This window comes from Gobius niger, assembly GCF_951799975.1.
Source record: "Gobius niger genome assembly, chromosome: 24".
Lineage (NCBI taxonomy): Eukaryota > Metazoa > Chordata > Actinopteri > Gobiiformes > Gobiidae > Gobius > Gobius niger.
Genome location: NC_136875.1, coordinates 15,334,393 through 15,360,456, shown reverse-complemented (window position 1 = coordinate 15,360,456; position 26,064 = coordinate 15,334,393). Strand labels below are relative to the sequence as shown.

The 26,064-nt window shown below is 43.8% G+C and overlaps 1 protein-coding gene across 1 annotated transcript; it reads right to left on the bottom strand.

The window, feature by feature from the left end:
* Window positions 1-554: 554 nt before the first annotated feature.
* On the bottom strand, window positions 555-24,285 carry maml1 (mastermind-like transcriptional coactivator 1). The gene is made up of 8 exons (XM_079582300.1): window positions 24,008-24,285; window positions 11,963-12,275; window positions 9,884-10,447; window positions 7,844-8,272; window positions 5,205-5,609; window positions 3,914-4,165; window positions 2,355-2,481; window positions 555-1,360 (listed from the first exon to the last, which is right to left on the bottom strand). Exons 2-8 carry the CDS (start codon window positions 12,263-12,265, stop codon window positions 558-560), a joined length of 2,883 nt encoding a protein of 960 aa, XP_079438426.1. The 5' UTR covers window positions 12,266-12,275; window positions 24,008-24,285; the 3' UTR covers window positions 555-557.
* Window positions 24,286-26,064: the final 1,779 nt, after the last annotated feature.

Here is a 26,064-nt window from a genome sequence, read left to right as displayed (position 1 = left end):
ATTTAAAAAAAAAAAACTAAAACATTTCCCCAATTTTTTTTTTTTTTTCAGAAAATGTGTCACATTTTGTCCCAAAAAAAATTTCAACCTGCTCTAAATTGACTCTGGACAATTTTGAAAAAGTGTGAAAATGTGTAATCCAAATAATCCAAACTGCTAAAAAAATTGATTTGTAAAAAAAAATAAAATAAAAAATCTAATTATTCCCAAAATGGTTCATATAGTTTTCATTTAAAAAAAAATCAATAAAAAAAATTAAAAAAAATCAAATTCTTCCCAAAATAGTTCAGTTTCCATTAAAAAAAAATCTATAAAAAAAAAAAAAAAAAAAGAACAGATTCTTCCCAAAATTGTTCATATAGTTTCCATTAAAAGAAAAATGATCAAATTCTTCCCCCCCAGTTTGATTTCTTCTGTTCTAAACCACCTCAAAGGAAACATCAGCCTCTCGTGCTACACGTGGACACCAAACCTGCCGCGTCTCGCCTTAAACCAAAGAGCTTCCTCTGATTGGCTCAGCGTGGCCTCACTTCCTGTTCCCCGGCCCCGCCCCCTCGTCAGTGATGCCCGGCGAGCAGCTCGTCCAGGTCGTCCATCCACTCCTGAGTGCTCTGTCCCTTTAAGAGCGAGTCCACCAGCTCGCTCTCCTCCGCGAAGCTGCCCGCCGCCACGTTGTACCCGCACGAGAGCTGCTGCTGCTGCTGCGCCTGAGCGCTCGCCGCCGCCCGCCCCACGCCGTAGTTACACTGCAGCCCCGCCCCCGCCACCGCGCCCCTGGCCGCGCCCGCCGCCTGCCCGAAGCCGCTCAGATCCGGCTGCGCCTGGGCTAGGCTGGCGGGCGCGCGCTGCATCATCGTCTGCCCCGGGGTCATGGCGCTCATGGGCGGGCGGCTGGCGCTGCTGGTGAACTGTTGCATCTTGGGTAGTCGCTGCTGCTGCTGGAGGTGGAAGGCGTTCTGGGCGGCGCTGAAGCTCCCGTGGATCTGCTGCTGGTGGCTGGCGAGCTGCTGCGAGGTGGCCATCTGCTGGCTCCACGTGACGTTCTGCGGCGGCGGCGCCCCCTGGTGGCCCATCTGTCCCGGCAGCCGCACGCCGAGCTGCTGCTGCTGCTGTTTCAAGATGGCGGCGGCGGCGTTGCTCTGCGTCTTCATCATCATGCTCTGGCGGTAGAGCTGCTGCTGCCTCTGCTGCTGCTGGCTGTACAGGCCGTTCATGTCGGGCGGAGGCGCCTGAGGCGGAGGCGCCCCCTGGGGGTTAGAGGAGGGCGGCGCCACGGAGCTCCCGGTCATTCCCATCATGCCCTGGGGCGGGGGGAACATCCGGGAGGCGGGGTTAACGCCTGCCATCGCCGCAGACGAGCCTGAGGGCGGAGAGAGGAGTCAGTGTGTGGTTTCAGTGACTTCTTAACCTCTTACCACCCGCATGCTGTCCTCTTATTATATAGTCACCTTTTTTATGTTTTTTATTTTATTTTATTTTGGTAACTTTTTTGTTGAATTTTTGTCACTTTTTTGTTGAATTTTTGTCACTTTTTTCTTGAATTTTTGTCATTTTTTAGTTGAATTTTTGTCATTTTTTTGTTGAATTTTTGTCTTTTTTTTGTTGAATTTTTGTCATTTTTTGTTGAATTTTTATCACATTTTTGTCACATTTTTGTCACATTTTGTCACTTTTTTGTTGAATTTTTGTCTTTTTTGTTGATTTTTTGTTATTTTTTTGTTGAATTTTTGTTGAATTTTTGTCACTTTTTTGTTGAATTTGTCACTTTTTTCTTGAATTTTTGTCACTTTTTTCTTGAATTTTTGTCATTTTTTTGTTGAATTTTTGTTGAATTTTTGTTGAATTTTTGTCACTTTTTTGTTACTTTTTTGTTACATTTTTGTTGAATTTTTGTCACATTTTTGTCACATTTTGTCACTTTTTTGTTGAATTTTTGTTGAATTTTTGTCAATTTTTTGTTGAATTTTTGTCACATTTTTGTCACATTTTTGTTGAATTTTTGTCACATTTTTGTCTAATTTTTGTTTAATTTTTGTCGAATTTTTGTCGAATTTTTGTCACATTTTGGTCTAATTTTTGTTTAATTTTTGTCACATTTTTATCTAATTTTTGTTGAATTTTTGTCACATTTATGTTGAATTTTTGTCACATTTATGTTTAATTTTTGTCACTTTTATGTTGATTTTTTGACATTTTTTTGTTGATTTTTTGTCACATTTTTGTCTAATTTTTGTCACATTTTTGTCTAATTTTTGTCACATTTTTGTCACATTTATGTTGAATTTTTGTCACATTTTTATCTAATTTTTTTCACTTTTTGGCTGAGTTTTTGTCACATTTTTGTTGAATTTTACCAGTGAACTGCTGCTGGCTGAAGGCCGTCTGGTTGGGGGGGGGGCCGCTCTGGTCCTGATACTGAGGGGGGGGTCTGGACAGATGCCTCTTCAGTTGTTGGTCCTGCTGCTGCCGCTGCTTCTCCTGCTGCAAACACAGACACGAGGAGAGTGAAAAACAGCCCCCTCTGGTGGTCATGGGAACAAACCACAGCCCATTGATCAATAACAACTAAACACACCAGATCATCTAAAAAACAGTATTTTTCAAAAGATTCATTTGTGTTGTAGAAAAGGCCGATGTAAAATAAACATTTCAGCTTTTTGGGAAATCACAGACACTTGTGTTAACCTCTTAACTCCCACCTGAACATGTTTTTTTGTTTTCTCCAAATTCTCCAAATCTAAAAGCTTCTGCAAACCAGCGACAAAGAATGAGAAGAAAATGAGGATGTAAACGCAACAAAAAAACGCTTAAAAGTGAAAAAAATAATAAAAAGACTAAAATCCAGCAAAAAAAGACAAAAATCCAGCAAAAAAAGACAAAAATCTGGCAAAAAAAAGACAAAAATCTGGCAAAAAAAAAAAGACAAAAATCTGGCAAAAAAAGACAAAAATTCAGCAAAAAAAGACAAAAATCCAGCAAAAAAAGACAAAAATCTGGCAAAAAAAAAGGCAAAAATCTGGCCAAAAAAAAGACAAAAATCTGGCAAAAAAAGACAAAAATTCAGCAAAAAATAACAAAAATCGAGCAAAAAAATGTCAAAAATTCCACAAAAAAAGACAAAAATCCAGCAAAAAAAAGAAAAAATCTGGCAAAAAAAGACAAAAATCCAACAAAAAAATAACAAAAATCCAACAAAAACATGACAAAAATTCAGCAAAAAAAGACAAAAATCCAGCAAAAAAACAACAAAAAAAGACAATATATTCAGGAAAAAAACAAACATAAAAATCCAGCAAAAAAGTAATAAAAGAGCAGCAAAAAATGTGACAAAACAGCAACAAAAAAGGGACAAAAATGCATCAAAAAAGTAATAAAAAAGTGACAAAAACACATAAGGGAAATTAAAAGAGAGAGAGAATGCATTTGGTTTTGGCGGGTGGTAAGAGGTTAAACTCTGATCATTTTGAATGAACTGAATGAAACTTTATTGTAACTCTTGGGGAGGTTTGTTCTGGCCACAGAGACAGAGAGTCTGGAGTCCTGGCCTCTCCCTGAGCAGCTGAAATCCCACATGGGTGATTGTGTAACATGTGCTGCTCTGTACGAGGAGAGAACACGGGGTTCCACACGGGGTTCCACACAGGGTTCCACACAGCGTCCCGGGCCTCACTCAGAGCTCTGACTGTCTCACCTTTCCTCCTGAGAGCTCCTGCAGTATCGGGTGAGTTAATATCGGCACTGATGGATCGGTGATATTCCTTATATACAGTATAGTTTATCATTATACCATAGTCTCCTCCTCTAAACCCCTAAAGGAGACAGGAACAGTCTGTGTGCTCTCCACTGCCCCCTGCTGCTGTGACGTCTGCCATTACAACACGAGCAGCACGTGCACTGTGTAAAGAAGCTTCACCTGCTCCATCATCTGCTGCCTCTGTAAATACTGCTGCTGCTGCTGCCTCTGCTGCTGCTGTTTGAGCACCGCTGCCACCTGCTGGCTGTTCATGTAAGCTGCCTGGTTAGCGTGGGGCGTGTGGTTGGCCATGGCAGGACTGGCCCCCATCCCAGGAGCTCCGGGGCCCGCCTGCTGCTGCTGCTGCTGCTGCTGCTGCTGCTGCTGCTGTTGCTGCTGCTGGAGAGCGGAGGCTCCGAAACTGCTCTGGTCCTGAAAACAAAACACAATTACAGCTAAACTGTGCAGACACTTCATCCAAATGTGGAGTATCAGGAAATAAAAGCATCGACAGCAGGAGGCGGAGTCTGTAGATCCACGTGTTGATGCTGTCGGTCCAGGGACAGAATTAACCTCTTAACTCCCGCCTGAACCCAGAGCATTTTCTCTAGTTCAGCTTTACCCAAATCCTGTAGGCCAGTGTAACGCCTCATTTGAAAGCTAAGATCTACAAAACTCATCTAAATGGATCTTTTTCCTCACGTCAGCAGATTTTCTTCCATCTTTTTTGGGGGGTTTCAACTCATTTTGTAGCTTTTTTGGCATTTTTTAATTAATTTTTTGTCTTTTTTAAAAATCATTTTTTGGTCATTTTTTTAGTCAATTTTTGTCAAATTTTTTGTCATTTTCTTGGTCAATTTTGTGTCTTTTTTTGTCATTTTAAGTCAAAGTTTCTGTCATTTTTTTGTCACATTTTTTTGTAATTTTTTTGTCTTTTTTTTGTCATTTTTTGTCATTTTTTGTCAAAGTTTTTTGTAATTTTTTTTGTCATTTTTGTCATTTTTTGTCAAAGTTTTGTCGCATTTTTTTGGTCATTTTTTGTCTTTTTTTGTCTTTTTTGTCATTTTTTGTCAAAGTTTTTTGCAATTTTTTTGTAATTTTTGTCACATTTTTGTCAATTTTGTGTCTTTTTTTGTCCTTTTTTTTGTCTTTTTTGTGTCTTTTTTTTGTCATTTTAAGTCAAAGTTTCTGTCATTTTTTTGTCACATTTTTTGTAATTTTTTTGGTCAATTTTTGTCACATTTTTGTCTTTTTTGTGTCACTTTTTTGTTACATCATCATTGTTTTCGTTGTTATTTTCACAACTTTTTTCCAGAAGCTTTTGGATTGGGGTAAAGCCTGAGCTCGGTTCAGGTGGGAGTTAAGGGGTTAAAGGAAGTGGCTCAAACCCCCGACCCCCCCATTTTCCACACCATTGTTCCTCATTGTTGCCACACGTCTTGACACTGAAGATGAGCCTGAGTGCAGGTACCTGTGGGTGCTGCAGGTGTGGCCTGTAGCCCATGGTTTTCTGTTGGAGATGTTTCTGTTGCTGCTGTTGCTGCTGTTGTTGTTGTTGTTGTTGTTGTTGCTGCTGTTGTTGCTGTTGTTGTTGTTGCTGCTGTTGCCGGAGCAGAGTCATGAGCTGGTTCTTGGTCTGGTCGCTGCTCGCACCCCGGGCCTCGTAGTGGGACAGCGGTTTGGTGTTGTTGAAGCTCAGCTGAGCCCCGGGCGGCGGCTGTGGCTGCTGCTGCTGCTGCTGCTGCTGAGGAGGAGGGGGAGGAGCAGAGGAGTGACCCAGAGAGTGGCCCATCACCGAGGGGCCGCCCTGGAGGAACGCGCCCGCCTTCGGGGAGCCTTTCCCGGCCTGAGAGGGGTGCAGCAGCTGGTTCTGGCTCTGGGGACACAAATATAAATGAACTTGATTAGTGATTAAGGGTCAATGACGTATAAGGGGCTAAAAACTGATGGCATGCATATTTTTGGGTCGATAGGTGTTTATTAAATAACATTTTAAAGTATTTAAGTGTATTTTTTTGATGTATTTATAGTTTCTCTGTATAAAAAAGTGTCAGGCGGCGCAACCGACATTTTTCTCAAATTTAAATAGGTTCCAAAAATGTGTACAAAGCAAAATCTTTCAGCCCAAAACACTTATTGGTTCATTATCGGATATTTTAAACCGACATCTGATCTTTTTTTTCTTGTATTGACTCTGATGCTTATACCAGTATTGGATCAGTGCATCCCTATCATCTTTAGATTGTAATTTTACATGTTTTGCAGTTGCACCACCTGACATTAGCAACTAATTTCAAATTAAATGGTCTTTCATGTGGACTCTTACATTAGCTTTAGCATTTGCTAGTATGGGCATACATTGACTTTTCAGATATTTTCATCGGTTGGACCACTTGACACCAAATGTGAGACAGTTTCCCCAACAAAAAAACGCTTAAAAGTGACCAAAAAAAGCGACAAAAATTACAAAAACTCAATAAAAAACGCAAAAAAATCCAACAAAAAAACGAAAAAAATCCAGCAAAAAAAATGTCAAAAATCCAGCAAAAAAAGACAAAAAAGTGACAAAATCCAGCAAAAAAAGACAAAAAAATGACAAAAATCCAGCAAAAAATGACAAAAAAATGACAAAAATTCAGCAATTTTTTAATGGATTTTTGTCACTTTTTTGTTGGATTTTTGTCACTTTTTTGATGGATTTTTGTCATTTTTTTGATGGATTTTTGTCACTTTTTGATGGATTTTTGTCATTTTTTTGATGGATTTTTGTCACTTTTTGATGGATTTTTGTCATTTTTTTGTTGGATTTTTGTCACTTTTTTGATGGATTTTTGTCATTTTTTTGATGGATTTTTGTCACTTTTTGATGGATTTTTGTCATTTTTTTGTTGGATTTTTGTCACTTTTTTGTTGGATTTTTGTCACTTTTTTGATGGATTTTTGTCACTTTTTTGATGGATTTTTGTCATTTTTTTGTTGGATTTTTGTCACTTTTTTGTTGGATTTTTGTCACTTTTTTGATGGATTTTTGTCACTTTTTTTGATGGATTTTTGTCATTTTTTTGTTGGATTTTTGTCACTTTTTTGTTGGATTTTTGTCACTTTTTTGATGGATTTTTGTCACTTTTTTGATGGATTTTTGTCATTTTTTTGTTGGATTTTTGTCACTTTTTTGTTGGATTTTTGTCACTTTTTTTATGGATTTTTGTCACTTTTTTTGATGGATTTTTGTCATTTTTTTGTTGGATTTTTGTCATTTTTTTGTTGGATTTTTGTCACTTTTTTGCTGGATTTTTGTCACTTTTTTGTTGGATTTTTGTCACTTTTTTGATGGATTTTTGTCACTTTTTTGATGGATTTTTGTCAATTTTTTAATGGATTTTTGTCAATTTTTTAATGGATTTTTGTCACTTTTTTGATGGATTTTTGTCACTTTTTTGATGGATTTTTGTCACTTTTTTGATGGATTTTTGTCACTTTTTAGCTGGATTTTTGTCACTTTTTTGATGATTTTTGTCATTTTTTTGTTGGATTTTTGTCACTTTTTTGATGGATTTTTGTCTTTTTTCTGCTGGATTTTTGTCCTTTTTTTGATGGATTTTTGACATTTTTTGATGGATTTTTGTCACTTTTTTTAATGGATTTTTGTCACTTTTTTAAATGGATTTTTGTCTTTTTTTTGATGGATTTTTGTCACTTTTTTGATGGATTTTTGTCACTTTTTTGATGGATTTTTGTCACTTTTTTGATGGATTTTTGTCACTTTTTAGCTGGATTTTTGTCACTTTTTTGATGGATTTTTGTCACTTTTTTGTTGGATTTTTGTCATTTTTTTGATGGATTTTTGTCACTTTTTTGATGGATTTTTGTCACTTTTTTGCTGGATTTTTGTCACTTTTTTGCTGGATTTTTGTCACTTTTTTGATGGATTTTTGTCACTTTTTTGCTGGATTTTTGTCACTTTTTTGATGGATTTTTGTCACTTTTTTGATTTTTTTAAAGGCAAAAAAATAATCGTTTGAATAATCGTGATTTCAATTATGACAAAAATAATCGTGATTATTATTTTTTCAATAATCGAGCCGCCCTAAGTGCTGCTTTAAGACTCACCGTGCTGAACATCATGTCCTGCTGGTAGAGCGAGGGGCTGCTGGGTTTGTCCATGTTGAAGGTTCCCGCGATGGGGCTCTGGGCGGTGCCTCCCATCTGCCCCCAGGCCTGCGGGTGCGGCGCCTGCGGGTGCGGCGCCTGCGGGTGGAACTTGGCGCCGGGCGGGGGGTTGGGCTTGTGCAGCTGGGGGGCGCCGTGGAGGTGCCTCTGCTGCGCCGCCAGCTGCTGCAGCTGCTGGGCCGGGGACAGGTCTTTGGAGGGCGGCAGCAGGTGGTTCTGCCTGGAGCTCTGAGCGTGCAGCGCCGGAGACGTGGAGGAGGGAGGGGGCGCGGAGGGCGGGGCGGCGGGCAGCGAGGACGCGGGCAGCGAGGACGAGGAAGACGAGGGATTCACGGAGGAGCGGACGTTCACCAGCGGAGAGTGAGAGTCCTGGAGGGAGAAACAGTGACGTTAGAACGCTGGGGTTTCTGCTTCCACACGCTCGTGTTTCTGGATCAGGCCGGTTTGCTCGACTTCCTGATGGGCGTGACTGACAAGCGGATTAACCAATCAGGGAAAAGCCGGATATGAAGCAAACAGCAAGAGGTGAATTTCGTAAACAAGGAAGTTAGTGATTTTACGAAGCATTGGCTGAAGAGCAGAGACTAATAACAATCTAAAAACGTAAGGGCCAGGAGAGTGGTTGGAGGAGACAGGTCAGATTTCAGAGAGATTTCTCCAAGAGGTCTCCTAGAGGTCATCAATAGGTCCCCAAGAGGTCCCCAAGGTCTCCCCAATAGGTCCCCAAGAAGTCGCCAAGAAGTCCCCAAGAAGTCTCCTAGAGGTCTCCAAGAGGTCCCCAAGAAGTCGCCAAGAAGTCCCCAAGAAGTCTCCTAGAGGTCTCCAAGAAGTCCCCAAGAAGTCCCCGAGAAGTCCCCAAGAAGTCCCCAAGAAGTCCCCAAGACGTCTCCAAGAGGTCCCCAAGACGTCTCCAAGAGGTCATCAAGAGGTCTCCAAGAGGTCCCCAAGAAGTCCCCAAGACGTCTCCAAGAGGTCATCAAGAAGTCCCCAAGAAGTCCCCAAGAAGTCCCCAAGAAGTCTCCTAGAGGTCATCAATAGGTCCCCAAGAAGTCCCCAAGAAGTCTCCTAGAGGTCATCAATAGGTCCCCAAGAAGTCCCCAAGAAGTCCCCAAGAAGTCCCCAAGACGTCTCCAAGAGGTCATCAAGAAGTCCCCAAGAAGTCCCCAAGAAGTCTCCTAGAGGTCATCAAGAAGTCCCCAAGACGTCTCCAACTTGAGGTCCCCAAGAGGTCTCCAAGAGGTCTCTTTTTCAAGCTTCACATCATGTTATTCTGTCACTCCCTCATTAAAAACATGGCTGAAGTGTTGCCTTGGCACATTCACGTATTTCTGAGTAATCTGTACAAACTCTGATGGCGGCCATTTTAGGGATAGGTTTGCCTGAGTCCTCCTAGGAACGCCCCCACCTCCTGGAGACGCCTCCGAGCTTTCGTCACCAGCCGAGTAACCAACCACTGCTCCTCAGCAGAACCCCCTCCCCACTGATGACACAGACAGCGTGTGGAGGGGGCGTGTCTAAAGGCTCAGAGGTTCTTAAAGAGACAGAGGCCTATTTCAAGACATTCACTACAGCCATTTTGAGAGAGACATTTTATACAAGGCAGTTATTCTAATTTACTGCATTTACAGACCAACAGAAGGTTTGTCATCATTGTAGTGAGATATAGACTGGTGCTATGGGACTGGAAAAAGCAGAACACCCCCTCTTTAAGGAACGAGGCGTCTGGACAGAAACAAGAGGAAAGTCCTCCTGTTGAAGATGGAGCAGGAACATTCTTGTCAACATCTTCCTCGCAGTTAATTCTGTTCCCGTCAGTCCTGAAATCCATGTTTTCTAGCGTTTACATCTCCAATGTCAAGAAACAAAAAGTGTAATCTTGAATGATGTTTTCCAGCACAGTTTTGCATAATTCTGACCCGTCCTAAAGAAAGCCTCCTGAGATGTTAGTCGTGGTGGACATGGTGGCGTGTGGACTCTTACCAGAGCGGCCGGCGTGTACTCGGTCTTCACGGTGGACAGGTCTGGAGGCAGCAGACCTGTTGCAGCCTGTCTCCCTGCAGGGGGCGCTCCTCCTCCTCCTGCCCCCGCGGCCCCCGCCTGAGCGCCTCCCGCCTGAGGCTCCGGGGCCGGGGTCAGCTCCAGCGGGTCGTCGTCGTTCAGGATGTCCTGGATGTCCTCGTAGGCCACGGTGCAGTTGAGCTCCTCCATCAGCTCGCTCCACTCCTGCTCGTTCAGGTTGAGGTCGGGGAACAGGCTGCTGGAGTTCCCCCCGCCGCCTGAAGGGGGCATGATGGGGAGGATGTCGTCTGGCTCCTGCTTTAGCTCTTTGGGGTGGAAAGTGGCCGTGTCGTCGCTGCTCTCGTGCTTCCCGTTGGCGTTGATGGCGTCGATGAGCCCCAGTTTGGAGTCCAGCGGGGACCCGTTGGCGCCGTTGTCCAGACACTGCTTCTTGCTGGGGGGGTACCCGTCCCCGAAGCCGTTGACCTGGTCCCGGCTCAGAGGAGAACCCGCTCGCTCGATCTTCCGCTTCACCGTCTCCTGCAGCTGAGACAGAGACAGGCCGTTTAAATCGGGCTAAAAACAACAGCCACAAAACATAACCACAAAGCAGCGATGATCGGCCCTCACCCCCCCCAGAGCTGACATCACTGTGATGAGTGTGGGTGAAAGTTATACTCACTGTGACGAGTGTGGGTTAAAGTTATACTCACTGTGACGAGTGTGGGTTAAAGTTATACTCACTGTGACGAGTGTGGGTTAAAGTTATACTCACTGTGACGAGTGTGGGTTAAAGTTATACTCACTGTGACGAGTGTGGGTTAAAGTTATACTCACTGTGGCGAGTGTGGGTTAAAGATATAATCACTGTGACGAGTGTGGGTTAAAGATATAATCACTGTGACGAGTGTGGATTGACGTTATACTCACTGTGACGAGTGTGGGTTAAAGTTCAACTCACTGTGACGAGTGTGGGTAACATTTATACTCACTGTGACGAGTGTGGATTGACGTTATACTCACTGTGACGAGTGTGGGTTAAAGTTCAACTCACTGTGGCGAGTGTGGGTTAAAGTTATACTCACTGTGGTGAGTGTGGGTTAAAGTCATACTCACTGTGACGAGTGTGGGTTAAAGCTATACTCACTGTGACGAGTGTGGATTGACGTTATACTCACTGTGACGAGTGTGGGTTAAAGTTCAACTCACTGTGGCGAGTGTGGGTTAAAGTTATACTCACTGTGGTGAGTGTGGGTTAAAGCTATACTCACTGTGACGAGTGTGGGTTAAAGTTATAATCACTGTGGTGAGTGTGGGTTAAAGTTTTACTCACTGTGGCGAGTGTGGGTTAAAGATATAATCACTGTGACGAGTGTGGATTGACGTTATACTCACTGTGACGAGTGTGGGTTAAAGTTCAACTCACTGTGGCGAGTGTGGGTTAAAGTTATACTCACTGTGGTGAGTGTGGGTTAAAGCTATACTCACTGTGACGAGTGTGGGTTAAAGTTATACTCACTGAGGTGTTGTGGGTTAAAGTTATACTCACTGTGACGAGTGTGGGTTAAAGTTATAATCACTGTGGTGAGTGTGGGTTAAAGCTATACTCACTGTGGTGAGTGTGGGTTAAAGTCATACTAACTGTGACGAGTGTGGGTTAAAGTTTTACTCACTGTGGTGAGTGTGGGTTAAAGCTATACTCACTGTGGCGAGTGTGGGTTAAAGCTATACTCACTGTGACGAGTGTGGGTTAAAGTTATAATCACTGTGGTGAGTGTGGGTTAAAGTCATACTCACTGTGACGAGTGTGGGTTAAAGTTTTACTCACTGTGACGAGTGTGGGTTAAAGTTATAATCACTGTGGTGAGTGTGGGTTAAAGTCATACTCACTGTGACGAGTGTGGGTTAAAGCTATACTCACTGTGACGAGTGTGGGTTAAAGCTATACTCACTGTGACGAGTGTGGTGTTGTGGGTTAAAGTTATACTCACTGTGGCGAGTGTGGGTTAAAGTTATAATCACTGTGACAAGTGTGGTGTTGTGGGTTACAGTATTACTCACAGCGGCGAGCGTGGTGTTGCGGCTCTGCTCGGCGCCCTCCCCCCCCTCGCTCCCCCTGGCTCCGGGCGCCTCCCCCGTGCTGCTGGGCTGGCTCTGCCTCTGTTTGCTGCTGCGCTTGGCCTTGGCCTGGAGGCAGCGCTGGTGCAGGGCGTAGGTTTGCTGTCGGTCCAGCTCCAGACGCTCCAGCGACGCCCGGTCGTACCGCGACTCGCAGCTGTTATGGTGCTGCCGAAACAACTCGATCCGCCGCCGCAAACGCTCCATCACCGCACTGTGCCTGGGCGTCACGCAGTCGCCCATCATAGGGACGACCCTGAGGAGAGAGGGCGGAGCTAGAGTTACATAGGGACGACCCTGAGGAGAGAGGGCGGAGCTAGAGTTACATAGGGACGACCCTGAGGAGAGAGGGAGGAGTCAGATTTTCATAGGGACGACCCTGAGGAGAGAGGGCGGAGCTAGAGTTACATAAGGACGACCCTGAGGAGAGAGGGCGGAGTCAGACTTTCATAGGGACAACCCTGAGGAGAGAGGGCGGAGCTAGACTAAAGCAAGTCTAAAGCAGGACTAAAGCAGGACTAAAGCAGGACTAAACCAGGACTAAAGCAGGACTAAAGCAGGACTAAAGCAGGACTAAAGCAGGACTAAAGCAGGACTAAAGCAGGACTAAAGCAGGACTAAAGCAGGACTAAAGCAGGACTAAAGCTGGACTAAAGCAGGTCTAAAGCAGGACTAAAGCAGGTCTAAAGCAGGACTAAAGCAGGACTAAAGCAGGACTAAAGCAGGTCTAAAGCAGGACTAAAGCAGGACTAAAGCAGGTCTAAAGCAGGTCTAAAGCAGGACTAAAGCAGGACTAAAGCAGGTCTAAAGCAGGACTAAAGCAGGTCTAAAGCAGGTCTAAAGCAGGACTAAAGCAGGACTAAAGCAGGACTAAAGCAGGACTAAAGCAGGACTAAAGCAGGTCTAAAGCAGGTCTAAAGCAGGACTAAAGCAGGACTAAAGCAGGTCTAAAGCAGGACTAAAGCAGGTCTAAAGCAGGACTAAAGCAGGACTAAAGCAGGACTAAAGCAGGTCTAAAGCAGGACTAAAGCAGGACTAAAGCAGGTCTAAAGCAGGTCTAAAGCAGGACTAAAGCAGGACTAAAGCAGGACTAAAGCAGGACTAAAGCAGGACTAAAGCAGGACTAAAGCTGGACTAAAGCAGGTCTAAAGCAGGACTAAAGCAGGTCTAAAGCAGGACTAAAGCAGGACTAAAGCAGGACTAAAGCAGGTCTAAAGCAGGACTAAAGCAGGACTAAAGCAGGTCTAAAGCAGGTCTAAAGCAGGACTAAAGCAGGACTAAAGCTGGACTAAACCAGGACTAAAGCAGGTCTAAAGCAGGACTAAAGCAGGACTAAAGCAGGACTAAAGCAGGTCTAAAGCAGGACTAAAGCAGGACTAAAGCAGGTCTAAAGCAGGTCTAAAGCAGGACTAAAGCAGGTCTAAAGCAGGACTAAAGCAGGTCTAAAGCAGGTCTAAAGCAGGACTAAAGCAGGACTAAAGCAGGACTAAAGCAGGACTAAAGCAGGACTAAAGCAGGACTAAAGCAGGACTAAAGCTGGACTAAAGCAGGTCTAAAGCAGGACTAAAGCAGGTCTAAAGCAGGACTAAAGCAGGACTAAAGCAGGACTAAAGCAGGTCTAAAGCAGGACTAAAGCAGGACTAAAGCAGGTCTAAAGCAGGTCTAAAGCTGGACTAAAGCAGGTCTAAAGCAGGACTAAAGCAGGTCTAAAGCAGGACTAAAGCAGGACTAAAGCAGGACTAAAGCAGGACTAAAGCAGGTCTAAAGCAGGACTAAAGCAGGACTAAAGCAGGACTAAAGCAGGACTAAAGCAGGACTAAAGCAGGACTAAAGCAGGACTAAAGCAGGACTAAAGCAGGACTAAAGCAGGTCTAAAGCAGGACTAAAGCAGGACTAAAGCAGGTCTAAAACAGGACTAAAGCAGGTCTAAACCAGGACTAAAGCAGGACTAAAGCAGGACTAAAGCAGGTCTAAAGCAGGTCTAAACCAGGACTAAAGCAGGACTAAAGCAGGTCTAAACCAGGACTAAAGCAGGACTAAAGCAGGTCTAAACCAGGACTAAAGCAGGACTAAAGCAGGACTAAAGCAGGTCTAAAGCAGGACTAAAGCAGGTCTAAAGCAGGTCTAAAGCAGGTCTAAACCAGGACTAAAGCAGGACTAAAGCAGGTCTAAACCAGGACTAAAGCAGGTCTAAAGCAGGTCTAAAGCAGGTCTAAACCAGGACTAAAGCAGGACTAAAGCAGGACTAAAGCAGGTCTAAAGCAGGTCTAAAGCAGGACTAAAGCAGGTCTAAAGCAGGTCTAAAGCAGGTCTAAAGCAGGTCTAAACCAGGACTAAAGCAGGACTAAAGCAGGTCTAAACCAGGACTAAAGCAGGTCTAAAGCAGGTCTAAAGCAGGACTAAAGCAGGTCTAAAGCAGGTCTAAAGCAGGACTAAAGCAGGTCTAAAGCAGGTCTAAAGCAGGTCTAAACCAGGACTAAAGCAGGTCTAAAGCAGGTCTAAACCAGGACTAAAGCAGGTCTAAAGCAGGTCTAAAGCAGGTCTAAACCAGGACTAAAGCAGGACTAAAGCAGGTCTAAACCAGGACTAAAGCAGGTCTAAAGCAGGTCTAAAGCAGGTCTAAAGCAGGTCTAAAGCAGGTCTAAAGCAGGTCTAAAGCAGGTCTAAACCAGGACTAAAGCAGGACTAAAGCAGGTCTAAAGCAGGACTAAAGCAGGTCTAAAGCAGGTCTAAAGCAGGTCTAAACCAGGACTAAAGCAGGTCTAAACCAGGACTAAAGCAGGTCTAAAGCAGGACTAAAGCAGGTCTAAAGCAGGTCTAAAGCAGGTCTAAACCAGGACTAAAGCAGGTCTAAAGCAGGTCTAAAGCAGGTCTAAAGCAGGACTAAAGCAGGTCTAAAGCAGGACTAAAGCAGGTCTAAACCAGGACTAAAGCAGGACTAAAGCAGGTCTAAAGCAGGTCTAAAGCAGGACTAAAGCAGGACTAAAGCTGGACTAAAGCAGGACTAAAGCAGGTCTAAAGCAGGACTAAAGCAGGACTAAAGCAGGACTAAAGCAGGTCTAAAGCAGGACTAAAGCAGGTCTAAACCAGGACTAAAGCAGGACTAAAGCAGGTCTAAAGCAGGACTAAAGCAGGACTAAAGCTGGACTAAAGCAGGACTAAAGCAGGTCTAAAGCAGGACTAAAGCAGGACTAAAGCAGGACTAAAGCAGGACTAAAGCAGGACTAAAGCAGGTCTAAAGCTGGACTAAAGCAGGACTAAACCAGGTCTAAACCAGGACTAAAGCAGGTCTAAAGCAGGACTAAAGCAGGACTAAAGCAGGACTAAAGCAGGACTAAAGCAGGACTAAAGCAGGTCTAAAGCAGGACTAAAGCAGGACTAAAGCAGGACTAAAGCAGGACTAAAGCAGGACTAAAGCAGGACTAAACCAGGACTAAAGCAGGTCTAAAGCAGGTCTAAAGCAGGACTAAACGAGGACTAAAGCAGGTCTAAAGCAGGACTAAAGCAGGACTAAAGCAGGACTAAAGCAGGACTAAAGCAGGACTAAAGCAGGACTAAAGCAGGACTAAAGCAGGACTAAAGCTGGACTAAAGCTGGACTAAAGCTGGACTAAAGCAGGACTAAAGCAGGTCTAAAGCAGGACTAAAGCAGGACTAAAGCAGGACTAAAGCAGGACTAAAGCAGGACTAAAGCAGGACTAAAGCAGGACTAAACCAGGACTAAAGCAGGTCTAAAGCAGGACTAAAGCAGGACTAAAGCAGGTCTAAAGCAGGTCTAAAGCAGGACTAAAGCAGGACTAAAGCAGGACTAAAGCAGGTCTAAAGCAGGACTAAAGCAGGTCTAAAGCAGGACTAAAGCAGGACTAAACCAGGACTAAAGCAGGTCTAAAGCAGGACTAAAGCAGGACTAAAGCAGGACTAAAGCAGGTCTAAAGCAGGACTAAAGCAGGACTAAAGCAGGACTAAAGCAGGACTAAAGCAGGACTAAAGCAGGACTAAAGCAGGACTAAAGCAGGACTAAAGCAGGACTAAAGCAGGACTAAAGCAGGTCTAAAGCAGGTCTAAAGCAGGACTAAAGCAGGACTAAAGCAGGTCTAAAGCAGGACTAAAGCAGGACTAAACCAGGACTAAAGCAGGTCTAAAGCAGGACTAAAGCAGGACTAAAGCAGGACTAAAGCAGGTCTAAAGCAGGTCTAAAGCAGGACTAAAGCAGGACTAAAGCAGGACTAAAGCAGGTCTAAACCAGGACTAAAGCAGGTCTAAAGCAGGACTAAAGCAGGACTAAAGCAGGACTAAAGCAGGACTAAAGCAGGACTAAAGCTGGACTAAAGCAGGACTAAAGCTGGACTAAAGCAGGACTAAAGCAGGACTAAAGCAGGTCTAAAGCAGGTCTAAAGCAGGACTAAAGCAGGACTAAAGCAGGACTAAAGCAGGACTAAAGCAGGTCTAAACCAGGACTAAAGCAGGTCTAAAGCAGGACTAAAGCAGGACTAAAGCAGGACTAAAGCAGGACTAAAGCAGGTCTAAAGCAGGACTAAAGCAGGTCTAAAGCAGGACTAAAGCAGGACTAAAGCAGGTCTAAAGCAGGTCTAAACCAGGACTAAAGCAGGACTAAAGCAGGTCTAAAGCAGGTCTAAACCAGGACTAAAGCAGGTCTAAAGCAGGACTAAAGCAGGACTAAAGCAGGTCTAAAGCAGGTCTAAAGCAGGACTAAAGCAGGACTAAAGCAGGACTAAAGCAGGTCTAAAGCAGGACTAAAGCAGGTCTAAAGCAGGACTAAAGCAGGACTAAACCAGGACTAAAGCAGGTCTAAAGCAGGACTAAAGCAGGACTAAAGCAGGACTAAAGCAGGTCTAAAGCAGGACTAAAGCAGGACTAAAGCAGGACTAAAGCAGGACTAAAGCAGGACTAAAGCAGGACTAAAGCAGGACTAAAGCAGGACTAAAGCAGGACTAAAGCAGGACTAAAGCAGGACTAAAGCAGGTCTAAAGCAGGACTAAAGCAGGTCTAAAGCAGGACTAAAGCAGGACTAAAGCAGGTCTAAAGCAGGACTAAAGCAGGACTAAAGCAGGACTAAAGCAGGACTAAAGCAGGTCTAAACCAGGACTAAAGCAGGTCTAAAGCAGGACTAAAGCAGGACTAAAGCAGGACTAAAGCAGGACTAAAGCAGGTCTAAAGCAGGACTAAAGCAGGTCTAAAGCAGGACTAAAGCAGGACTAAAGCAGGTCTAAAGCAGGTCTAAAGCGGGACTAAAGCAGGACTAAAGCAGGTCTAAAGCAGGACTAAAGCAGGTCTAAAGCAGGACTAAAGCAGGACTAAAGCAGGACTAAAGCAGGACTAAAGCAGGACTAAAGCAGGACTAAAGCAGGTCTAAAGCAGGACTAAAGCAGGTCTAAAGCAGGACTAAAGCAGGACTAAAGCAGGTCTAAAGCAGGACTAAAGCAGGACTAAAGCAGGACTAAAGCAGGACTAAAACAGGTCTAAATCAGGACTAAAGCAGGACTAAAGCAGGACTAAAGCAGGTCTAAAGCAGGACTAAAGCAGGACTAAACCAGGACTAAAGCAGGACAAAAGCAGGACTAAAGCAGGACTAAAGCGGGACTAAAGCAGGTCTAAATCAGGACTAAAGCAGGACAAAAGCAGGACTAAAGCAGGACTAAAGCAGGACTAAAGCAGGACTAAAGCAGGACTAAAGCAGGACTAAAGCAGGACTAAAACAGGTCTAAATCAGGACTAAAGCAGGACTAAAGCAGGACTAAAGCAGGTCTAAAGCAGGACTAAAGCAGGACTAAACCAGGACTAAAGCAGGACTAAAGCAGGTCTAAAGCAGGACTAAAGCAGGACTAAACCAGGACTAGAGCAGGACTAAAGCAGGACTAAAGCAGGACTAAAGCAGGACTAAAGCAGGACTAAACCAGGACTAAAGCAGGACTAAAGCAGGACTAAAGCAGGACTAAAGCTGGACTAAAGCAGGTCTAAAGCTGGACTAAAACAGGTCTAAAGCAGGACTAAAACAGGACTAAAGCTGGACTAAAACAGGTCTAAAGCAGGACTAAAGCAGGACTAAAGCAGGACTAAAGCAGGACTAAAGCTGGACTAAAGCAGGACTAAAGCAGGACTAAAGCAGGACTAAAGCAGGACTAAAGCAGGACTAAAGCAGGACTAAAGCAGGACTAAAGCTGGACTAAAGCGGGACTAAAGCAGGACTAAAGCTGGACTAAAGCAGGACTAAAGCAGGTCTAAAGCAGGACTAAAGCAGGACTAAACCAGGACTAGAGCAGGACTAAAGCAGGACTAAAGCTGGACTAAAGCGGGACTAAAGCAGGTCTAAAGCAGGACTAAAGCAGGTCTAAAGCAGGACTAAAGCGGGACTAAAGCAGGATTAAAGCAGGTCTAAAGCAGGACTAAAGCAGGACTAAAGCAGGACTAAAGCAGGACTAAAGCAGGTCTAAAGCAGGACTAAAGGTGGACTAAAGCAGGACTAATGCAGGACTAAAGCGGGACTAAAGCAGGACTAAATCAGGACTAAACCAGGACTAAAGCAGGTCTAAAGCAGGACTAAACCAGGACTAAACCAGGACTAAAGCTGGACTAAAGCAGGACTAATGCAGGACTAAAGCGGGACTAAAGCTGGACTAAATCAGGACTAAACCAGGACTAAAGCAGGTCTAAAGCAGGACTAAACCAGGACTAAACCAGGACTAAAGCTGGACTAAAGCAGGACTAAAGCAGGACTAAACCAGGACTAAACCAGGACTAAAGCTGGACTAAAGCAGGACTAAAGCAGGTCTAAAGCAGGACTAAAGCTGGACTAAAGCAGGACTAAAACAGGTCTAAAGCAGGACTAAAGCAGGACTAAAGCAGGTCTAAAGCAGGTCTAAAGCAGGACTAAACCAGGACTAAAGCAGGACTAAAGCAGGACTAAAGCAGGACTAAAGCAGGACTAAACCAGGACTAAAGCAGGACTAAAGCAGGTCTAAAGCAGGTCTAAAGCAGGTCTAAAGCAGGGCTAAAGCAGGACTAAACCGGGACTAAAGCGGGACTAAACCAGGACTAAAGCAGGACTAAAGCAGGACTAAAGCAGGACTAAAGCAGGACTAAAGCAGGACTAAAGCAGGACTAAACCAGGACTAAAGCAGGACTAAAGCAGGACTAAAGCAGGTCTAAAGCAGGTCTAAAGCAGGACTAAAGCAGGACTGAACCAGGACTAAACCAGGACTAAAGCAGGACTAAAGCAGGACTAAAGCAGGACTAAAGCAGGACTAAAGCAGGACTAAAGCAGGACTAAAGCAGGACTAAAGCAGGACTAAAGCAGGACTAAAGCAGGACTAAAGCAGGACTAAAGCAGGACTAAACCAGGACTAAAGCAGGACTAAAGCGGGACTAAAGCGGGACTAAAGCGGGACTAAAGCAGGACTAAAGCAGGACTAAAGCTGGACTAAAGCAGGACTAAAGCTGGACTAAAGCAGGACTAAAGCTGGACTAAAGCAGGACTAAAGCAGGACTAAAGCAGGACTAAAGCAGGACTAAAGCTGGACTAAAGCAGGACTAAAGCAGGACTAAAGCAGGACTAAAGCAGGACTAAAGCTGGACTAAAGCAGGACTAAAGCTGGACTAAAGCTGGACTAAAGCAGGACTAAAGCAGGACTAAAGCAGGACTAAAGCAGGACTAAAGCTGGACTAAAGCAGGACTAAAGCAGGACTAAAGCTGGACTAAAGCAGGACTAAAGCAGGACTAAAGCAGGACTAAAGCAGGACTAAAGCTGGTCTAAAGAAGGACTAAAGCAGGACTAAAGCAGGACTAAAGCAGGACTAAAGCAGGACTAAACCAGGACTAAAGCAGGACTAAAGCAGGACTAAAGCAGGACTAAAGCTGGACTAAAGCAGGACTAAAGCAGGACTAAAGCAGGACTAAAGCAGGTCTAAAGCAGGTCTAAACCAGGACTAAAGCAGGTCTAAAGCAGGACTAAAGCAGGTCTAAAGCAGGACTAAAACAGGACTAAAGCAGGACTAAAGCAGGACTAAAGCAGGACTAAAGCAGGACTAAAGCAGGACTAAAGCTGGACTAAAGCAGGACTAAAGCAGGACTAAAGCAGGACTAAAGCAGGACTAAAGCAGGACTAGACCAGGACTAAAGCAGGACTAAAGCAGGACTAAAGCTGGACTAAAGCAGGACTAAAGCAGGACTAAAGCAGGACTAAAGCAGGACTAAAGCAGGACTAAAGCGGGTCTAAAGCAGGACTAAAGCAGGACTAAAGCAGGACTAAAGCGGGACTAAAGCAGGACTAAAGCAGGACTAAAGCAGGTCTAAAGCAGGACTAAAGCAGGACTAAAGCTGGACTAAAGCTGGACTAAAGCTGGACTAAAGCAGGACTAAAGCAGGACTAAAGCAGGACTAAAGCAGGACTAAAGCAGGTCTAAAGCTGGACTAAAGCAGGTCTAAAGCAGGTCTAAAGCAGGACTAAAGCAGGACTAAAGCGGGACTAAAGCAGGACTAAAGCAGGACTAAAGCAGGACTAAAGCAGGACTAAAGCGGGACTAAAGCAGGACTAAAGCAGGACTAAAGCAGGACTAAAGCTGGACTAAAGCTGGACTAAAGCAGGACTAAAGCAGGACTAAAGCAGGACTAAAGCAGGACTAAAGCAGGACTAAAGCAGGACTAAAGCAGGTCTAAAGCTGGACTAAAGCAGGTCTAAAGCAGGTCTAAAGCAGGACTAAAGCAGGACTAAAGCAGGTCTAAAGCAGGACTAAAGCAGGACTAAAGCAGGACTAAAGCAGGACTAAAGCAGGACTAAAGCAGGCCTAAAGCAGGACTAAAGCAGGCCTAAAGCAGGACTAAAGCAGGACTAAAGCAGGTCTAAACCAGGCCTAAAGCAGGACTAAAGCAGGACTAAAGCAGGACTAAAGCTGGACTAAAGCAGGACTAAAGCAGGACTAAAGCAGGCCTAAAGCAGGACTAAAGCAGGACTAAAGCAGGACTAAAGCGGGTCTAAAGCAGGACTAAAGCAGGACTAAAGCAGGACTAAAGCGGGACTAAAGCAGGACTAAAGCAGGACTAAAGCAGGACTAAAGCAGGACTAAAGCGGGACTAAAGCAGGACTAAAGCAGGACTAAAGCTGGACTAAAGCTGGACTAAAGCTGGACTAAAGCAGGACTAAAGCAGGACTAAAGCAGGACTAAAGCAGGACTAAAGCAGGTCTAAAGCAGGACTAAAGCAGGACTAAAGCTGGACTAAAGCTGGACTAAAGCAGGACTAAAGCAGGACTAAAGCAGGACTAAAGCAGGACTAAAGCGGGTCTAAAGCAGGACTAAAGCAGGACTAAAGCAGGACTAAAGCGGGACTAAAGCAGGACTAAAGCAGGACTAAAGCAGGACTAAAGCAGGACTAAAGCGGGACTAAAGCAGGACTAAAGCAGGACTAAAGCAGGACTAAAGCAGGACTAAAGCAGGACTAAAGCAGGTCTAAAGCAGGACTAAAGCAGGTCTAAAGCAGGACTAAAGCAGGTCTAAACCAGGACTAAACCAGGACTAAAGCAGGACTAAAGCAGGACTAAAGCTGGACTAAAGCAGGACTAAAACAGGACTAAAGCAGGTCTAAAGCAGGACTAAAGCAGGACTAAAGCAGGTCTAAAGCAGGACTAAAGCAGGACTAAACAAGGACTAAAGCAGGACTAAAGCGGGTCTAAAGCAGGACTAAAGCAGGACTAAAGCAGGACTAAAGCAGGACTAAAGCAGGACTAAAGCAGGACTAAAGCAGGACTAAAGCAGGACTAAAGCAGGACTAAAGCAGGACTAAAGCAGGTCTAAAGCAGGTCTAAAACAGGACTAAAGCAGGACTAAAGCAGGTCTAAAGCAGGACTAAAGCAGGTCTAAAACAGGACTAAAGCAGGACTAAAGCAGGTCTAAAACAGGACTAAAGCAGGTCTAAAACAGGACTAAAGCAGGTCTAAAGCAGGACTAAAGCAGGACTAAAGCAGGACTAAAGCAGGACTAAAGCAGGACTAAAGCAGGTCTAAAGCAGGTCTAAAGCAGGACTAAAGCAGGACTAAAGCAGGTCTAAAGCAGGTCTAAAGCAGGACTAAACCAGGACTAAAGCAGGACTAAAGCAGGACTAAAGCAGGACTAAAGCAGGACTAAAGCAGGTCTAAAGCAGGTCTAAAGCAGGACTAAAACAGGACTAAAGCAGGACTAAAGCAGGACTAAAGCAGGACTAAAGCAGGACTAAAGCAGGACTAAACCAGGACTAAACCAGGACTAAAGCAGGTCTAAAGCAGGACTAAAGCAGGACTAAAGCAGGACTAAAGCAGGACTAAAGCAGGTCTAAAGCAGGTCTAAAGCAGGACTAAAGCTGGTCTAAAGCAGGACTAAAGCAGGACTAAAGCAGGTCTAAAGCAGGACTAAAGCAGGACTAAAGCTGGACTAAAGCAGGTCTAAAGCAGGTCTAAAGCAGGACTAAAGCTGGTCTAAAGCAGGACTAAAGCAGGACTAAAGCTGGACTAAAGCAGGTCTAAAGCAGGTCTAAAGCAGGACTAAAGCTGGTCTAAAGCAGGACTAAAGCAGGACTAAAGCAGGTCTAAAGCAGGACTAAAGCAGGACTAAAGCAGGACTAAAGCAGGTCTAAAGCAGGTCTAAAGCAGGACTAAAGCTGGTCTAAAGCAGGACTAAAGCAGGACTAAAGCAGGTCTAAAGCAGGTCTAAAGCAGGTCTAAAGCAGGACTAAAGCTGGTCTAAAGCAGGACTAAAGCAGGACTAAAGCAGGTCTAAAGCAGGACTAAAGCAGGTCTAAAGCAGGACTAAAGCTGGTCTAAAGCAGGACTAAAGCAGGACTAAAGCAGGTCTAAAGCAGGACTAAAGCAGGTCTAAAGCAGGACTAAAGCAGGACTAAAGCTGGACTAAACCAGGACTAAAGCAGGACTAAAGCAGGTCTAAAGCAGGACTAAAGCAGGACTAAAGCAGGTCTAAAGCAGGACTAAAGCAGGACTAAAGCAGGTCTAAAGCTGGACTAAAGCAGGACTAAAGCAGGACTAAAGCAGGACTAAAGCAGGTCTAAAGCAGGACTAAACCAGGACTAAAGCAGGACTAAAGCAGGTCTAAAGCAGGACTAAAGCAGGTCTAAAGCAGGACTAAAGCAGGACTAAAGCAGGTCTAAAGCAGGACTAAAGCAGGTCTAAAGCAGGACTAAAGCAGGACTAAAGCAGGACTAAAGCAGGACTAAAGCAGGACTAAAGCAGGTCTAAAGCAGGTCTAAAGCAGGACTAAAGCAGGACTAAAGCTGGACTAAAGCAGGACTAAAGCAGGACTAAAGCTGGACTAAAGCAGGTCTAAAGCAGGACTAAAGCAGGACTAAAGCGGGACTAAAGCAGGACTAAACCAGGACTAAAGCAGGACTAAACCAGGTCTAAACCAGGTCTCAGTGTGAGTGTCTGTGCAGTGACTCATTATCCTCGTCGCTGCTACAAACACAGGGATAAACTCCTGTTTTTTCACCACATAAACTCACATAAACACCACCGTGGACGCCGTTAAACCTCACGCACATCCCGTCCTGACTCCACGGAGGGAAACGCTGAGAGTTTCGTCGGTTTTCGATCTGAAAAAGTCTCCTTCTCTCGCCCCCGCTCCGCTAAATGCCTTTGTATTGATGCTGCCTCTTTGGCACATTCCTCCACTCACAAATCAAACTTGCACCGTCACGAAACCCCCTGAAAACGCCTGAAATCCGACTCAAAAACCCCCTTTTCCCGGCCCGATCCCACACAGAGACACTGGGGGTGAAATGTGGTCCGTTACAGGGAGAAATGTGGGAAGAAGGGAGTCCAGAACCGGGCACAAAGTTGTTCCAAACTTTTATTCTGTCCGTTAGCATCCCTGTTAGCCGGCTGATTGTTTCCAAACTCTAAATCTATGTTTTATTAAAGGTGTAGAGGCGGTAAAGCCCCTCGAGGCGGGACGCTGGTGTCGGAAAAGTTTGTGAAATGAATAAACTTACGGCGAGGCTGCGGCGGTTGTTGCTACAGCTGATCCTGGGCAGTTAGCAGTTAGCCGCTAGCTGCTAACTATGTTTTCGCCTCCAGACGCAAACAAAACATGGCAGTCGAGAGTTCCCACCCCCGAAGCGGATGCCTCGGATGCCCTCCCGCGGCTCTGCTCCGTGCTCGGGGCGGGGGGCGGCTCGGCCCGGGCGGAAAAAGCGGTGAAATGCCGTATATTCCGCTGTGTTTGGGATCTTTTGTTTTCAGCGACAGAGCAGTGCTACGCCGCCATCTTGGAAACTTTCAATTTTTTTTTTTTTTCAACGGCGACAGGAGGAGGGGGCGTCGACGGTGACTGACAGCCGCCGCAGCCAATGGGAGGCGAGGAAAGGGGGACAGGGACAGAACGTACTAAAATAAGAAATAAAAGTAATTCACGATCATTACCGCGACTGTTCACCTGCGTAACCCAGCGCAACGTCTACAGTTCAGCTTTACCCAAATCTAAAAACTCCTAAAACAAATATATCTGAACGCAACAAAAAAGAGACAAAAAGAGACAAAAAAGAGACAAAAAAGTGACGAAAAACAGACGAAAAAATAGACGAAAAAGAGACAAAAAAGAGACAAAAAATAGACGAAAAATAGACGAAAAATAGACGAAAATAGACGAAAAAGAGACAAAAAAGAGACAAAAAAGAGACAAAAAATAGACGAAAAAACAGACAAAAAACAGACGAAAAATAGACAAAAAGAGACAAAAAAGAGACAAATAAGTGACGAAAAAAGAGACAAAAAACAGACGAAAAATAGACAAAAAAGAGACGAAAAATAGACGAAAAAGAGACAAAAAAGAGACAAAAAAGAGACAAAAAATAGACGAAAAACAGACAAAAAACAGACGAAAAAGAGACAAAAAAGAGACAAAAAATAGACGAAAAATAGACGAAAAATATACGAAAAAGAGACAAAAAAGAGACAAAAAAGAGACAAAAAATAGACGAAAAACAGACAAAAAACAGACGAAAAAGAGACAAAAAAGAGATAAAAAAAGAGACAAAAAATAGACAAAAAAAGAGACGAAAAAGAGACAAAAAGCGATAAAAAAGAGACAAAAAAGAGACAAAAAAGTGACGAAAAAGAGACAAAAAAGAGACAAAAAAGAGACAAAAAAGTGACTAAAAAGAGACAAAAAAGAGACAAAAAAGAGACGAAAAAGAGACAAAAAATAGATAAAAAACAGACGAAAAAGAGACGAAAAAGAGACGAAAAAGAGACAAAAAAGAGACAAAAAAGAGACGAAAAAGAGACAAAAAAGAGACGAAAAAGAGACGAAAAACAGACAAAAAACAGACAAAAAAGAGACAAAAAATAGACGAAAAATAGACAAAAAATAGACGAAAAATAGACGAAAAATAGACGAAAAAGAGACAAAAAATAGATAAAAAACAGACGAAAAAGAGACGAAAAAGAGACGAAAAAGAGACAAAAAAGAGACAAAAAAGAGACGAAAAAGAGACAAAAAAGTGACGAAAAAGAGACGAAAAACAGACAAAAAACAGACAAAAAAGAGACAAAAAATAGACGAAAAATAGACAAAAAATAGACGAAAAATAGACGAAAAATAGACGAAAAATAGACGAAAAATAGACAAAAAAGAGACGAAAAATAGACGAAAAATAGACGAAAAATAGACGAAAAATAGACGAAAAACAGACAAAAAATAGACAAAAAAGAGACAAAAAAGAGACAAAAAAGAGACAAAAAAGAGACAAAAAAGAGATAAAAAACAGACGAAAAAGAGACGAAAAAGAGACGAAAAAGAGACAAAAAAGAGACAAAAAAGAGACGAAAAAGAGACAAAAAAGAGACGAAAAATAGACAAAAAAGAGATAAAAAAGAGACAAAAAAGAGACGAAAAAGAGACAAAAAAGAGACAAAAAATAGATAAAAAACAGACGAAAAAGAGACGAAAAAGAGACGAAAAAGAGACAAAAAAGAGACAAAAAAGAGACAAAAAAGAGACAAAAAAGAGACGAAAAAGAGACGAAAAAGAGACGAAAAAGAGACAAAA